This window comes from Simochromis diagramma, unplaced genomic scaffold, assembly GCF_900408965.1.
Source record: "Simochromis diagramma unplaced genomic scaffold, fSimDia1.1 OVJJ01000746.1, whole genome shotgun sequence".
Lineage (NCBI taxonomy): Eukaryota > Metazoa > Chordata > Actinopteri > Cichliformes > Cichlidae > Simochromis > Simochromis diagramma.
In genome coordinates, this window is record NW_024386757.1 from 2114042 (window position 1) to 2129707 (window position 15666).

General features: G+C 40.2%; 1 protein-coding gene across 2 annotated transcripts in view; it reads right to left on the bottom strand.

The window, feature by feature from the left end:
* epha7 (eph receptor A7) overlaps window positions 1-15666 on the bottom strand; it is an 85369-nt gene that overhangs the window by 45834 nt on the left and 23869 nt on the right. For both annotated transcript variants that reach the window (XM_040027596.1, XM_040027587.1), the window contains exon 5: window positions 11549-11884. In XM_040027596.1, coding sequence (XP_039883530.1) covers window positions 11549-11884 — 336 coding nt within the window. The remainder of the gene's footprint in view (window positions 1-11548; window positions 11885-15666) is intronic.

Below are 15666 nucleotides of genomic sequence, written 5' to 3' on the forward strand. Positions count from 1 at the left end.
TGATACCTACAGGTGATAAATAACTCTGTTCAAAGTAAGCCAGACAAACGACAAACTGCATGCTTTGTTCAGCAACACATCTTGGTAATAAATATATCACTCTTCAGGTGTTAAATGTGCCATCTTCTTCTGCCAGCCTTTATAGTAGGGGGATAATGTACAGTAGAGAATCAAAAGAATGAGATAAAAGGTTGTAAACACTCAAAAAAATCTAACCCCCCCCCCACACACACACACACACACAAAAGCCCCCCCCCTCGCCATTATGATCAAAGTTTAGTTGTTGATGAAAGATTCCTGCTGTGTGTTTGTCCAGTAAGGAGAATTCTCTGCTATGGGCACCTACGGCATGCAATCCCACTTGGCTTTTATTACCCTTGGAAGTCCTTTTAACTCCTTCGGCAGGAAATGAAACACTCAAATGGCTCTATCGCAAAGTGCCGAAGCCATTTGCAGCCAGGGCTGTGACATTCCTGAGCATGTGTTCCATATAAAGAGAGGCTCGAGGAGTCACAGGTGCACGCTGACTGGGTGTGTGTGATAGGTTTGTGCACTTCAGCAAGAATACATATGAGAGAACAGACAGAGTGCAAGCAAGCGAGTAGATAAAGAAAGACAAAGAGGGAAAGTTGGGAAGTTACCGAGGCATTATGGCAACCCACGGGCACTAAACAGAGGGCAGCTGCATTCCACAGTCAAAGCAGGCTGCCTTCACTGGCTGATCAGCACTCGAAAACACAGATGCTTTAAATATAGAAACTCCAGTTCACATTTTTAAAACTGGTTGGCTGCACCATTGCCAGTAACCAATCAAATTCTTTCCTGATTACTTGATGAACTGTTTAGTCTATAAAGCCTCAATCATAGGTTGATTCAGCCTAGAGTGAGCTACAAATTGATTGCTGCATGTGGCCGTGGGGTAAACACTGAAGATATGCTTCACTATAAAATCAAAGAGAAGGAAAGCAGTGAATCAACACGTCTTCCAGAATTAGGCTTTGCTCAAATGTTTAATATATTATCAGAATTAATTTAAAATATTGTTAGAACTGTAATGTTAGAACTTGCAGTATCTGTAACTTTCTATAAAAAATAATGCACACAGCAACCGGCCAGCGCTGCAACCGCAGCCAGCATTGTCTGAAAGTGAATTTCCATGAATTTCCCATCTCTTTTCTTTAATTCCGATGTGTCAGCATCTCAGATTTGAAACCACATTAAAGCAGCTAAATCTCATCACAATAAAGGAAATAACAGTAACACGTGGTAGCAATACAACTCTTTAATAAGAGAGGAAAAACAATAATGGTCGTAAAAAATGAAAACATCTAACAAAGACCGACGTTTTAAGACAGATTATGAATATCAGGTGTGTTGCTCCACCACAGGAAAAGGCTTTTTTTGTCAGCCTGAACACTGTGCGCTGGGTGCTTCATAGCTCTGCTAAATATGTATAGTCTCATCACAGCTCTTTTGTTCTCAGGTCACACTGTTATTTGTCCCACGCCTCATCTGCTGCACCAGACTGACTGCCTTAATTAGTAGCACTCACTGAGAGACATTAATAAGTGTCCAACAAACCTGTGATGGAATATATTAGAGTTCCATTTTTGTCGACAGTGACATTTCTCATCAGCTGCCCCTCAGGTCTGTAATTTCACAGAGAGAATACTCTGCTCGTGATCTGTCACCACAGAGGTGGAGGTGGCACAGACAGGGCCGAGGTGACTTAATCTGGAAAATTCAGGCTGAAACATATTTCTGTTGCTCTTATTGATGCTAAATAAGGCTTCTTTAAGCTTGTTTAAATGAATTACTTACTTTACACTTTAATGAAGCATTATATTAAAAATCAGTTTTCTTATGCATCCCCAAAAAAGGTGAACTGGATATTGTCATCCTCACAGCCTTAACAGTAACATAGTCCTCCATAAATTCAGAGTTTTCTAAGGCTACTTCCAGTGATGGTACGACTGGTCTGTACAATCTCTCAGTATGGCTGCTATCACTCCCATGTTCCATGTACTTTCATTTGATAAAAATGCCCGGCAAACACTGAATTCAACAAGAAATCATAGCTTCCATGTCATATGCCAAATCTGCCTCTTCCCTGGAATAAATATATATAAACAGATAGTTTTCCCACAAATAAGGTCATATTATCAACTTCCTTTATCAACTAATTGTTTGCAATTAAAATACCAAAAACGTCGCATCTCACATGCAAAAACAAAGCCAAAGAATCTTTCTTTTCCCATGAGAAGATTAGATTTGCTTGACATAAAGACAGAGCTACTGACACAGCGACCATAACAATCTGAGCCTTGCTGACACTTTGAATACTTTGCCTCAATTATCCACAGCAAGAGAGCAGATTAACCGTTAAAGGCACTTCAAGAGAATATTCTGCGACTTGGATTCACAACCTTTAACTTTGGGGCCTGTCATTTGGCCAGCCTGTCGCCAGAATATAAATGTGCAGCCGAGTCTAGTCAAACATTCTTCCACGTCCAAACTTCCTGCTTTATGCAGCCAGATAAATCTTTGTTTGCACAAGAGTTTAAGATATCATAGACTACAGAAGCAAAAACGTAATGCTCCCTAAATATTGATAAGTGCGAGTGTACAGAAAGTTGTTTAGTGGCCAAGAAAGACCTGTCAAATGTTTCAGCGGATAAATGAGAGCAGCCGCCATCTGTGAGAAGAAAAGAAGTGATTCCAGAAAGGTGAGGGTCTAACTGAAAGTCGTGGAAGGTAAACGCAGATAGACTGCCAAAAAATAAACACAAAAACATTGCCTCAATCTCTTTCTGGTGCCTTGCATAGCCCTGAATAATTTAAGGTGTTTCTGTGTCTGCTCCAGGGGAAAGGACCCTATAGGATGAAAATGAATGTGAATCAGCACTCCAGCTAAACCTAAAACATCAGAATTTTCAGGATGAAGTCATCGCTCTCCCTGCAAATGTACCAAATTAATAATGCTGCATTCAAAAGTAGACAGAAAAGCAGACAGAGCATGTATGGAAACAAAATCGACAGAAAGTAATAACATTTCAAAGAAAAACATACTGAAATTTCCTTTCTATATAGAAAGGAAATTTCAGTATGTTTTTCTTTGAAATGTTATTATAACAGAGAATGTAGAAAATGATAGGACATTAGCCAGGAATAGAAGCGGACACCTAAGGCTGTGCGCATTATATTTAAGTTCTAGTCACTCCCCAAAATTCAGCGTTTCTCTAAAATTCACTAATGTTCCCCAAGGAATAAAGCCTCTCTATTTCAGACTCTCTGTGACCTTTCCTCTAATGATGCTGTCAAACCAAAACATCCACTTTAACTGGGAAGACTTTTTCTAACTCGGAGTAAAGTTTTGACAAAAAAGCATTAAAAGACAACCACTAACTGCATGCCAGGCCTCACCTCCAATAATCTGAGACCCATGAGCCAGCTTTTATAGAGAGATTTCTATATATTCAGCTGATTCCTTGTTTTAGCCTTGCTCTCAATGCGTTACATTTCCTGAGTCCACCATTGCTTTAAATGCCTGGGTACCACCAATAGAAGGAAAAACATTGCAGGAACTACTTTTGGCTGCGCAAGAATCTATATTTGGTGATTAAGTGGATACTTAAAGCTGTGTGAGACATAGTCCATATCGAGTGCAATTTGTGCATTCGAGGTAATGTAGAAAGATGTTGCCATGATTTGGTTTTATTCGTTTTAGACAAAAGTGAAATTCTGTCACACACAGAAGGAAGATTTAGGAGACTTGTTAAAAAGGTATATTCATTGTTGGGAGTTTTCACGCAATTTGTTGACGGATCCTGAATACCAACATAAAATTGAATCGGCTCACTAAATCCGTTGTGACTGTGGCCAGTTCTTTCCGGCAGCCCTGCATGGATGTGTCTGTTTGTGTCCTTTCCAAGGTGGCGAAACAGCCAGTTGCTCTGACAGGCCGCCTGCTCCGAAAGAAAGAACTGTCCAACGCTTCCGATAGGGACCAAGTGAAGGGGAAAGAGGCGACGCCAGCTTCTGTGAGGGAGGGCTCATTCAAGCACAGCAGATTCGGGGGGGATTTAGGGAGCTCGTCTGCCAGCAATAAAAGGCTGAAACAGGATACTCGGTGAGATTAATTACCTAGATAGGCCACGATAATGCCATTTAAAATGGGAAAGTAATTAAAGTGCACCTTCCATGAAAATTATTCATTGCTGACGGATTGGGTGACAGACAAATCAGGAGGCATTTACAGAAAAGCTACAGGTTAAGTGCTCTGAGCTGCTGCATTGAGACCACCGCAGTTTTATTGCAGCTGTTGAATCTTAGTGCTTTGCCTGGCTCTCATCAAATTACTGCAAGCATGTTGGATGCTGAGGGGCGGGGGCAGGGGCCGTGTTTAAAAAGAATGGGTTCCCAGGTAACGTAAAACCGGGGACAAATGCTACAAAGGGGGATCCGCTTAACTAGAAAATTACACTGGCTGGCACTGGTCAGTGGGGACTCCTCAGAATCAATCAATCCTTCTGTTTAAGGCCACCACGGCAGATTAGAACACAAAAAGGGATAAATCAATGCTCTTATTGTTCCCCAAGTGTTACTTTCACAAATGCGCTGAACAATATCCTTTTAGTGATGACTGAATGCACATAAAATGGACATATAGGTTACCATTGAGTATCGATTCCTTGCACACGAAGCATCTCTCGTAGCTGTAAACAATTATCAAACCATGTATAAAACAACGCTATCATCCTTTCTAAACTGCTGGAGGACAGTGAATCAGACTTTAACGAAAACGGCCAAACTAAAAGGGAATATTTGCTTCTCACGCAGTGCAAAGGCACAAAGCCTTTTCAGATCAAAGTAAAATGCTCTGCTTACATTCTTATGTGCCTCTTTGCAATTCTTCTTCTTTTTCCTTTTGTGCTGAGAGACTGTACTAAAGGGAATAGCCTGTTATTCTCTCTGAATGTTTAAGTAGGTTTGTACATGAGGGGGACTATAACATCATCCTACATTCACACAGTGTTGCACAACAAATGAACCGAAGAATGGCTAAAAATAAACAGAAGATAACCCGGCTTCTCGTGTAATGAGAAAAGTGTGATTGTTGTAAAAGTTAAGAGTCAGTCTCATCCGATGTCTTGCAATGATGATCATAATATTCTAGGGATTCAAAGTCAATCTCAAAGCTCTTTTAAGGCATTCAAGCAACAACAGTAGCAATAATAATAATAATAATAATTATTATTATTGATTACAAAACAGAAAAATAAGCACAGTTAAAACAAATTAAAAACAATGAGTCAAGCATGGCGAGCGGAAAGTCAAAATCCTCAGTGTCACAAAGCCTTCAGTCCCTTCACCCTGCTATATCACTGTGGCAACCCATGCTTAATGCACAGCCGAACCAGGCCAGGCTCCGAGCCACAGCCCCAAAAAGTGTCATCCACCCATCAATTCTTCCACTTACTGGAGCAAATCCCATGCATTGTGCCCAGCTGCAAAGCCATAACAGTGCAAATTGTGCACTGCACAGTCACTAGAATTCACATTTAGTTTGTATTTAGTTCGTAATGCAGAAAACACCCAGATGTTTTCATGCTTCGTCCCAATGCTGCCAGAACTACAATCACTAGAGCACAGAGCAGAAATCCCATCACCTGCACCTCATTACAGGCCATTTTTGACATGGAATTAGTAGCATTGCTTAGTACACCAATTCGTAAGTATCGGTTTTTATTCATTGAGAAAACATAAAGTCTGATAATCAATGTAAAGCATTCTGAGTGGTCTTCTTTATCTTTATCTGGACAGTTGGCAGAAAGAGCAATTGGGATCCCAAGGGATGCCTCGTTTTGTTGAACTCTTACAGTTAAAGTTGTATGCAACATAAGATTTCAAGCATCCAGTTCAATTTGATTTAAACTGAATTTTAATATCTTTTATAAAATGCTAATTCTTAGCATTTGCTTCCAGAGATGTGTACTACAAAGCAGGACTTTGGTTTATTCAGGTAAATACAAAGTTAAAGTTGACCCTAATAAAAATTAAGTGCTATTATTTACAAGCCTGTGCTTGCTTTTCCCATCTAAAGATGAGGACAAAATTATGAACACCCATATGAAATATTAAGTGTTTTTTTTTAACATAGCTTTTTGAAACGCACATTTTTCAGAAGGCATACACACAATAGCAGAATTTTTTCCGAAAAAAAATATTATTAGCCCCCCTAATAAGCTGACCTTTGTACTGAGCTGTAGAACAAAACACTGCTGTATAATGATGTGATTCAACTTTAGCGGTTTACCTTGAAGGGACTGCATCCGAGCTGACTGACCTGGAGCAGCATATAGCTGTGTCTGAAGTAAAATAGGATTATTTTACTACTTCCATCTCATTCTGTATACAATACTGGCGCACATTTTTTGAATTACAAGCACACTTGTCGCCAAATTCAGTAATCTGATTGGTTATATCTGTTAATTCTACTGTCCAGTAAAATTACGAAGTTGGTGTAAATGGCTGCATTAAGAGCAGAGGAGTCCGAAAAAAATATTTTCAATTTTCTGTAAAGGCCTTAACGGTCAGGCTTTAAAAACTGTCCAGGTCTTTGGCTGACTGATAAGCTAGAGTAAAAGATTGCAGCCACTCCTCATCCTCAACCTGTGATTCAGGGATTTTGACAGAATGACTTGAAGGTGTTGATTCGTTTAAACTAATGCATTAATACTGCTGGGACCTGGTTTCTGTAAGCACTGGGCCCCGTATATAGAAAAGGTAAACTGTTACTTTGCTTTCCGTGCAGTTTACTTCAAAGTAAAGACATTCTGTTGTTAAGGAGGTATGCTAAAAACAAAACCCTTCTAAATCTGCATTAATACCAAATACTTATGTCTAAATAAAATGTTATCAAGCATCAAAATAACATGTCTTAATCATTATGTTTGTCTGTATCTGCACCAGATATTTGAAATGTCTCTTATTAGATGGCATTAAAGGATTTCTAGGTAAAATCACGGCAGTCAAGATTACAGCATTAAGTAGCATTCCCTGTTCCCTGCTATGAATAAACCTGTGAATACAGTAGTTTAGAGCACTATTGTAACAGCTTCTGTATGAGGGTAACAGGCTTTGTGCTGCTGGCAAGCATTCGACATTAAAATCAATTTCCACGGGCTCTTCCTTCCACTCCATAGTGTTTATACAAGTAACTGATTGCACCTAAACCCCATTACACTGGTCTTGTGCTGAACAGGTGTACACATCATGTACACACAAACGCAGGTCCTGCAGCCGTTCCCATAACCAATTTTCGATCCTATTTCTGTGCCCCTCTCTACTGTGGATTTTTCTAGCTCAGACATGCGAACACCTCGCTTGAATAAATATTAATGGTAATTCTATGAACAGGGCCAACTTACAAGTGGCTGGTAGAACAAAAGGCCTTGTTTACAAGTGTGCTCGAGGAAAGCTAAGGCACGAAGGACCTCTGCGGGCCTCTGAGGTTGGCTGTGCAGCACAGTCAGCTCACAATGGAGTGCTGATTGAATCACACTCTTAACTTTCAGCATAAAGCAGGCAGCAACGATAGCAAAAATCCTCAACTTGAAGAATTTCTATTGAAACTGCAAAGACGGAGCTGAAGAAATCAAGCTTACTAACTTACAGCCTCTACTTAAACTCATTTAAGACAGATCTGAGAGGCAATTAGGTTTCTGGGAACAATAAGCACTCAGAATCTTATGTAGCTCCAGCCTTGCTCCAGACACTTCCTTTGGTATAATTACGGGAGGTGTGAATTCCTCATCAGATGGATCACCATCTGTATTCACAGACTCGTTCATTTCCCCAGTCCCTAGCTACGAGTCTATGTGCTTGCTGATTATCATTTAGCAGAAGGCAATGGGAGGGATGGAGAGAGGGCCGTTTCCTTTTCAAGGTTCTTTCACTGATATGGTCCTTCTCTAAAGTTTAGTCGACTCTGAATGATGATTCATACTCTAATGACTCTAATATCGCAGTGATTCTCTAATAAGTGGCCATGTCTGCTTGCCAGTTATTTTAAGAAGTTCTGACATCTTAAGCATTCCCCAATAGTCCAGAGAGCAGTGGAACTGCGAGTCTGGCAAAAAGGAGCTAACATCTGCTGAAGAGTGTAAATGAGAACGATCACATCTATATAAGGCCTCCCAGTTAAAGCAAGTGCTGACAGGACGGGCTTCAACTAATGCAAGTTTTGACCCTCTTTCTATTAAACCAAGCAAAAATAGAGCTTCCATTAAACATCACAGAGACAATAAATCTCATAGAGGATCTAATTTCTACATGAACTTTACTCATGTCCTTAATTAATACTGATTAAGAGAATAAATACTATTTTCTTACCCCAATCTTCACAAAATGGCCAGACAAGAGTTAAATAGTTGTGTTTCAATGGTAAAATGAAGTCACGAGACACAAACAAACTTCAGTCTCAGTCATTCTATCACTCTGGCACACTTGTTGAAAAAAAGTCATCTGGGGTTAGATAAATGTTGGACAAATACTGACTTCTTATTAAATACATCACTCAGTTATGCTGTAAATGAAAAAAAAAAACACATTAAACCAGTGCTGATTTTTCCTCTGCACACTTAATTTATTCTTTTCAGCGCAGTCTTCTGTAATTCCAGCCTTCATATTAAAGGTATTATTCTGTCCTGCTGTCCTACCATTGAACAGATGGAGAGGGTCGTCTTGCCATGAAGAACTGCTAACCCTGAATGAATTTGATTAGTCTGGGTTTCAAAGAAGACTTTTAGTATTGCGTCATGGCTGAAATAAAATTTCAGAGACTTTTCCAAACCCAAGCCATAAAACAAAGGCAAAAGAAGCATTAAATATTGAAACATCAAGGAATTAACCAACAAAAGTCGATTCATATAGCCCAAATGCTGTGTTTATAGAGTTAAGGCATGTTAAATGTGGCTACTTACTCAAAATTATGAACATGACAACATCTTGGCAAAGAACACTGCTCTTTTTTCACAATAGCTAATGGCCTAATATTCCACCAGGTTAACTGAGTAATTGTGTGTTGTCAACATGCCACGTATAATTACGGGCAAGTCCAAAGGAGCATGTGATTATCCTCCTCCTGGTGTCCTCGTGTCCTTGGCCATTCAACACCCTGGCACATTCTAGCTTAGGTCTCTTTGACAAACCTGGGCATATGCGTTCAGCTGATCACCTCTGTCACTAGGGCTTGTATACGAGAAAATATTCTGCTTTTGATAGCAGACAACAGCAGGCAGGCATTTACAAAGAGAGAAGTGATAAATATGCAGCATTCCTAACGACTAAAATGATGGTGATTTAAAAGCAGCAGGTGTAGTTATCCAGAGAAAGACGTTATATTAGCAGCTAAAGCATCAACACTGTCTTTGCAGTCTTATTTTTTATTACTACAGTTTTTTGGGCCAACTGTGTTTCACGGATGCTCGAGCATGAAAGAGGAATCTTGTTGAGTGGATCCATAAAAATAATGAATAAAAAAGGCTTAAGAGTTTGTCACTACAAAACACAGCATTTTAATTACGGCTGATTCCCTTGAGAATGAGCTGCAAAGACACGACTAGCTCTTTAGGTACCGCTGGGAGACAGCATCCTTGCTAAGCTAATAGCGTTTGCCACTGTAGTGCTGATATACACATTAAATTAATCTTGGTAATATGCATACTGGAAAATATTATGGATTATATCAGACTGGGCCCATTAATGTTAATGGGGAATCATTAACGTAGTTAGCATTTGAGAGGTTTTCAGAATTAATACTGTCAATCGTCACGGTACTAATGTCAAATGCACTCTTAGTAGGAGCAAAGGCTGAGCTCCGTGCTAGTGAAAGACAAACACTTTTAACTTGAGTTTAAAAGAAATTGTTTCCACATTTTGGGAAAATAATCAGACCATTTGTAAAACAAAGATTTTTCAAAGTTTCTACTTGTTATTGTGTGTGTCAACAGACTATAAACAAACAAGATACAATATTTAAGCATTAGGTATGGGCTAAAAAGGGGTCATAAATATTTTGTACTTGTAAATCGGTTTTGTACTTGTAAAAAAGATTTGTATGTGTAAAAAAAATTTGTGCGTGCGTAAAAAAGATTTGTATGTGTAAAAAAGATTTGTGCATGCGTAAAAAAGATTTGTGTGTGTAAAAAAGATTTGTGCGTGTGTAAAAAAGATTTGTGTGTGTGTAAAAAAGATTTGTATGTGTGTAAAAAAGATTTGTATGTGTAAAAAAGATTTGTGTGTGCGTAAAAAAGATTTGTGTGTGGACTTAGCCAAAAAAACTCTGCAAGTTACAACTACGAATTTTGACCCTATTTTTCTTCCTTTCATCTGATTGGTGAATGTCATGTCAATCACAAATGTAACAATCCAATCAGAGAACAGATGGGTTTGGCTGTCGGAGGGGCGCTTTTTTTGAACTGCAGGTCTTTGAAGGGAATAAATGCCCTTTTACATGCCAACCCAGCGTTTTCCTTCATCACCACGAAGGAAAACAGTCTGTGGTCGTCCGAGTTTGGTGATTTTTGTGTCACAGGACTACGTGTTTAATACAGGGACTTCCACAGCCTTTTCAACAGCGCTGCGGACGCAGCGGGGGGGGGGAAGTGTTTTGGAAATGACAGTCTTCATTACAAAGCTTTCTTCGTTATGAATTAGCATACATGTTTTTATTGAACATTTGAAGAACTAGCAAAAAAAACAGAAACTCTTGTAGTTCACATAAAGTCAGCGATAAAAACGACAAGGAGCAGGTGCATCTAGTACAGGTAGAGCTGCTGCAAAAACCCACAGAGCCCAGCAGCCAGCAACAAATTCTGGATCCTTTGCTTTTAGTTAGCAATTAGCATTAGCAGCACATCCTGCGTCCGATGTGAAAGGACTTTTATGCTGCGCGCTGTGACTCACAGCAATGGTCCCGGGTCAGCCCTGACTTTGTGTTAAACTAATCCTAAAGTAATAATGGTATTCCTAACCACTGACATACCACAACTTTATCCTTTCAACAGCTGCTGAAAGTAAGGGGACCTAACTGCTATCGGATATTTATATAGAAATTACCCTTCAAGGACCTGCAGTTCAAAAAAGTGCCCCTCCGACAGCCAAACCCATCTGTTCTCTGATTGGATTGTTTAATTTGTGATTGACATGACATTGACCAATCAGCTTAAAGGCAGAAAAATAGGGTCAAAATTCGTATTTGTAACTTGCAGGGGTTTTTTTGGGCTAAGTCCACGCACAAATCTTTTTTACACATACAAATTTTTTTTACACATACACATACAAAACCGATTTACAAGTACAAAATATTTATGACCACATTTTGAGCCCATAATTAGGTGCTTGATGAGTGTATCTTTAAATAAAGGAAACACTACAAATTTTTTTCCACAGCATTTCCATAAAATTTTAACCAATTAAAACTCACAGTTCAAAGTTGTTTAAATGCAAGACAGCATTATTAAAAATAAATAATAAAATTCTTTACCTGCTTGGCCAGTAGCAATGCTAACTGCAGCAAACAGCCTCTGCGTGCGGCTGAGGTCAGACACCCCGTTGACAGCCTCCACCTCAAAAGTGTAGTTGGCGTGAGCGAGCAGATCCACAGCGGTCACGTAAGTGTCCACTAATCCTGACTGCGCGGGAGAGTACCCCACATTTAGCCCACACGGAACACACTCCTCGGGTTCCCAGCTGCAGCGGCGACATATAACCCTGTAGGTGACGTCGTTGCGACCGCCGGTGTCAGCCGGTGGGCTCCACTCCAGGCTAACTGTGGTCTGGTTGATGTTGTAGACCAGGTTCTGTGGTGCAGAGGGAGGTCCTGTCAGAGGTGGACGCCAAGAAAGCAAGTGAGTGCCAAGGAAAGTGACAGTCAAGCATTTGTACTCGCTGGATATGTACTTTAATTGTTCTCTGAAAAAATAGCTAATAGAGGACGGCCAGCTCCAGCCCCAGATCCAAACACTGACACTCAATTATAATAAGACTCAGATCTAGAAAAAGTCATTCAGGTATAATGAAAGGAAGTGAAGGTCAGGTCAGTGAGAATCCAAGCAGCAGACGATCGTTTGACAGATTTCTATGTCTTCCTTTTTTCCTTACTACACCGGCAGCAGCGCACACCTACTTCACTTTTATTTCATTATTTCATTAGCATTGTTGACTCTGTGAAGTGGCAAGTCCAATCCTGATCAATCCAAATAGATCAGGATATATTACAGCACTGGGTTTTTCTTGGGTTTGTTTGCTTGTTGTTTATTTTGTGGGATTGTGAGGGGGTTTCAAGTCTCCTCTTCCTTTTGTGTTCTCCAGCAATCAAATAAAAATGGCAATATCAGAAGTTCAAACTATCAGTGTTTTATCTCAAAATATTCAGGAGAATATGCATTTTAAGTGCCAAAGATTTTGTGACTGCGCTTTAACCAGTTCTGTTTAAATAACTGCTATTAAGTCTGATTATAATTAATCAAGGTATTCACCACTTTCCATTGTTAAAAGCTACAAACATTCTGAAGTTGCCAATGTGTTCACAATGAACAAATTGTCCTATTTTAAATTTGAATCAACCTAAAGTCGTATAGCTGCATTAGCTGTATTAGCTGTAAAACACACATTCATAGCTGGTGATTTGTCCCTGTTAATGCTTTGATTACACAATGATTGTTGGTGACAGCATAAACCTGCTGCTGACATGATTGATGATTGATGCATGGTTTACTCCTCAGACTCAGCAGCAAATCAGAAGCTGTGGAGCCAATATCCCAGCCGCAGACAGTGGCTTTCCAGGGTTTCCTTTGAAAAACTATATCACATAGACAGCAGCACAATAAAACGTAGTGGCTTTCAAGAAGCCTGACTCACCCACAACGTTTATTAACGAGATTTAAACCTGGATTATTACCACCCTGTAACTGTCGCATACAATTCAAATTGATATACTAGAATAACGACTACCTCTGCAGCACTCACAGACCATTTCCCCATAAATATTAACATAACAAGCGAAAAGATTAGCTCATCTTGTAAAACAATGAATAACAAACGGCTGCTTTCATCCTCTCACATTCCAGACTATTGGGTTTTATGGCCCAGGTGCTGACATAAATAAATCCCCCCTGACATAGTAAAGATGATATAACTTGTATTCTTTGTTTATGAATGTTTTAGTGAACATCTTCATTCTGTGCTGTTTTCTTAGGTGACGCTTCAATTCATTCAATTTGTGACATTACCTAACAAAATGGATACGTTCAGTGCAAAACCTATGGACCATCACAAGATTCAAGCTTATTAAATCGGCACTGGGTTGTTTTTCTTTTTTCTACCCATTAGAATCAACAGCTCGACTGAGACGTCTATATTCATGATTATCAGGCGAGATAAGAACCAGGCTATGGGCTGGGAAGATGAAAGAGCCACCTGTGGCAGGTGAAGTGGAGAGGAGTGACTGCCAATAGTGCCACTCGACTTCAGCCTTGGCGCTGACACTCGACCCACACTCTCAATCTTCCTTGTGCACAAAAGGAGGGGGTGTGACTCACGCACGCACACCCCCTCACATGTGCATGCAAACACACTTCCCCAACCTTCCTCCAGACCAGTCCTCAGGGATCTTTTATTCTACCATGATAACATCTCATTTTGCTCGTGCCACTCTCTTTCAGGTCTCAGGTGCAAGTGATGATTTTTTCAGCAACAACAAGCAAAAGGAAATTAGATCAGACTCGCCCTGGATCTGTGTGACCTTTCTGTTTTGTCGTCTTGTTCAGATGCACACTACACTAAGAGCTTTGTCTTTCCCTTATAAACACCTTGCTATATTTCAAATCGAGTAGCAGTGACTAAAACTGTCCTTTCAATGGCTACATTCTGTAAATCTTTTGTAACAGCCAGCCTGTGCGGAGCTACGGAACCAAGCATGCCTTCTATGGGGAGACCCAGTGATAACTTCCTTTGGCTGGCCTGGAAACAGCTCTACTTCATCTGCCCTGCCGTCTCTTTGTTTCTCTGAGTGTACTCTGTCTGCACTCAGAAATACCAAACTCTTCTGGCCTCAGCTTCACCTGCAGCACAGAGCCCACCACTGTCAGCCTGTCTGCTCATCCTTACAGCTCAGGGGTTTGTCACTCTCCCTCTTCTTTTTACTCTTTTTTTCTGTCTCTCACTCCCCCACTCTGTCTTATCTTTTCATGTTCTCTCCTCTCACCCCTCCTCCCAGTCAAGTTTCATTTCACGGATTAGCCTGCCACAGCCCCCACAGCCTGAAATGTCTCAATCACTTGCTAGCTGCCCTCCAACTCTGACCAAGCAGCGGTGAGAGTGTTTGTGTAAGTGCGTGCATGTGTCTTGTTCTGTTGCTGGTTTTTTTTTCTTTTTTGGGGGGGGGGGGAGGGGGGGTTCTACATAAATATGTACAAGCACACTTTACATTTCCTCCTACAACATTTGCATGTCAACATGGCACAGATTTTAAAGCAGAAGTTGACATTTTATAGGATAAACAAAAGCCGCTCACTCTAAAAAGCTGTAAGAGGAAAAAGGCTTCGGTTGTGAAAATGCGTCTACAACAGCTATTAAACTACCATATAGAAAGCACAGGATAGTATTAGATGAATTTAGGTCATGTTTCATCTCCACTCGGAGAGAGTTGTAAGACCCAAGTAAATCTGGGCTTAGGAGAGAAGAATCTTCCGCTTATCAGCCTTGAGAGGTGCTCTGGGCTAACTTAACCCTCAACAGCTAATAGCACAGCCTATTACCTGGCTGTGCTCTAATTGGGGAGCTGAGGAGAGAGGAACGGCAGGGGTGAGTGGTATTCAAATCACCCATGAGGTATTCGTCACTCTACAAATGTGCGCTATGACCTTCTGACCTTCCATCTAATGATGCGGCTGCAGTAGAACCTGTTTGAGGGAAGACATGCTAAAGAGGAAAAGAGAGGAGGGTTTTTTGGGGCCTCCGACTTCCACTGCCAAGAATTCAATATTGGATTTGCTCCTTTTTGGCTCAAGTATCTGGAGAGTGTATGATGGCATGTCAACATGAATGACAAATGACTAAGTCTACGTTATAACAATTTATGTTTTGGTGTGTCTCAGATGTACAAATGCGGGGTTTGTGGATTTCACTGTTCAGTTGCTAAAAAGCTTGAACATTTTGTGAGACTACAATGGTGACAAACTTTTCTCTTAGATGTCCTTACACGTGGTAGCGTTTGAGAATATTGTTTTAAGGAAACAGGCTGTATTTACATAGCCTCCTCTAATTACAAAATGGATCCAAACACATACAGAGATTTACATTGAATTTACATGTGCAGGGCCAGGATGAGAGAAGTGAATAATGGCACGGAATTTAGATGTGTGTCTCGGTCCGAGTTATCGGTTCAGTGAAGTAGATCCAACTCCAATCCTACACATTTTTTTTAAATCATCCTCTCTGTTCTAACGGCATTAAATGAAAAGTGTAGTTCATTATCTCTCACCTTTTGTTCTTTGAGTAATGACAAAATTGCACACATGACAATGAAGGGCATTTTACCAAAGCCCCATGCCACTAAATGCCTTTATGCCAGGTTTATATCAGGTAACAGCTCTTTCTCTG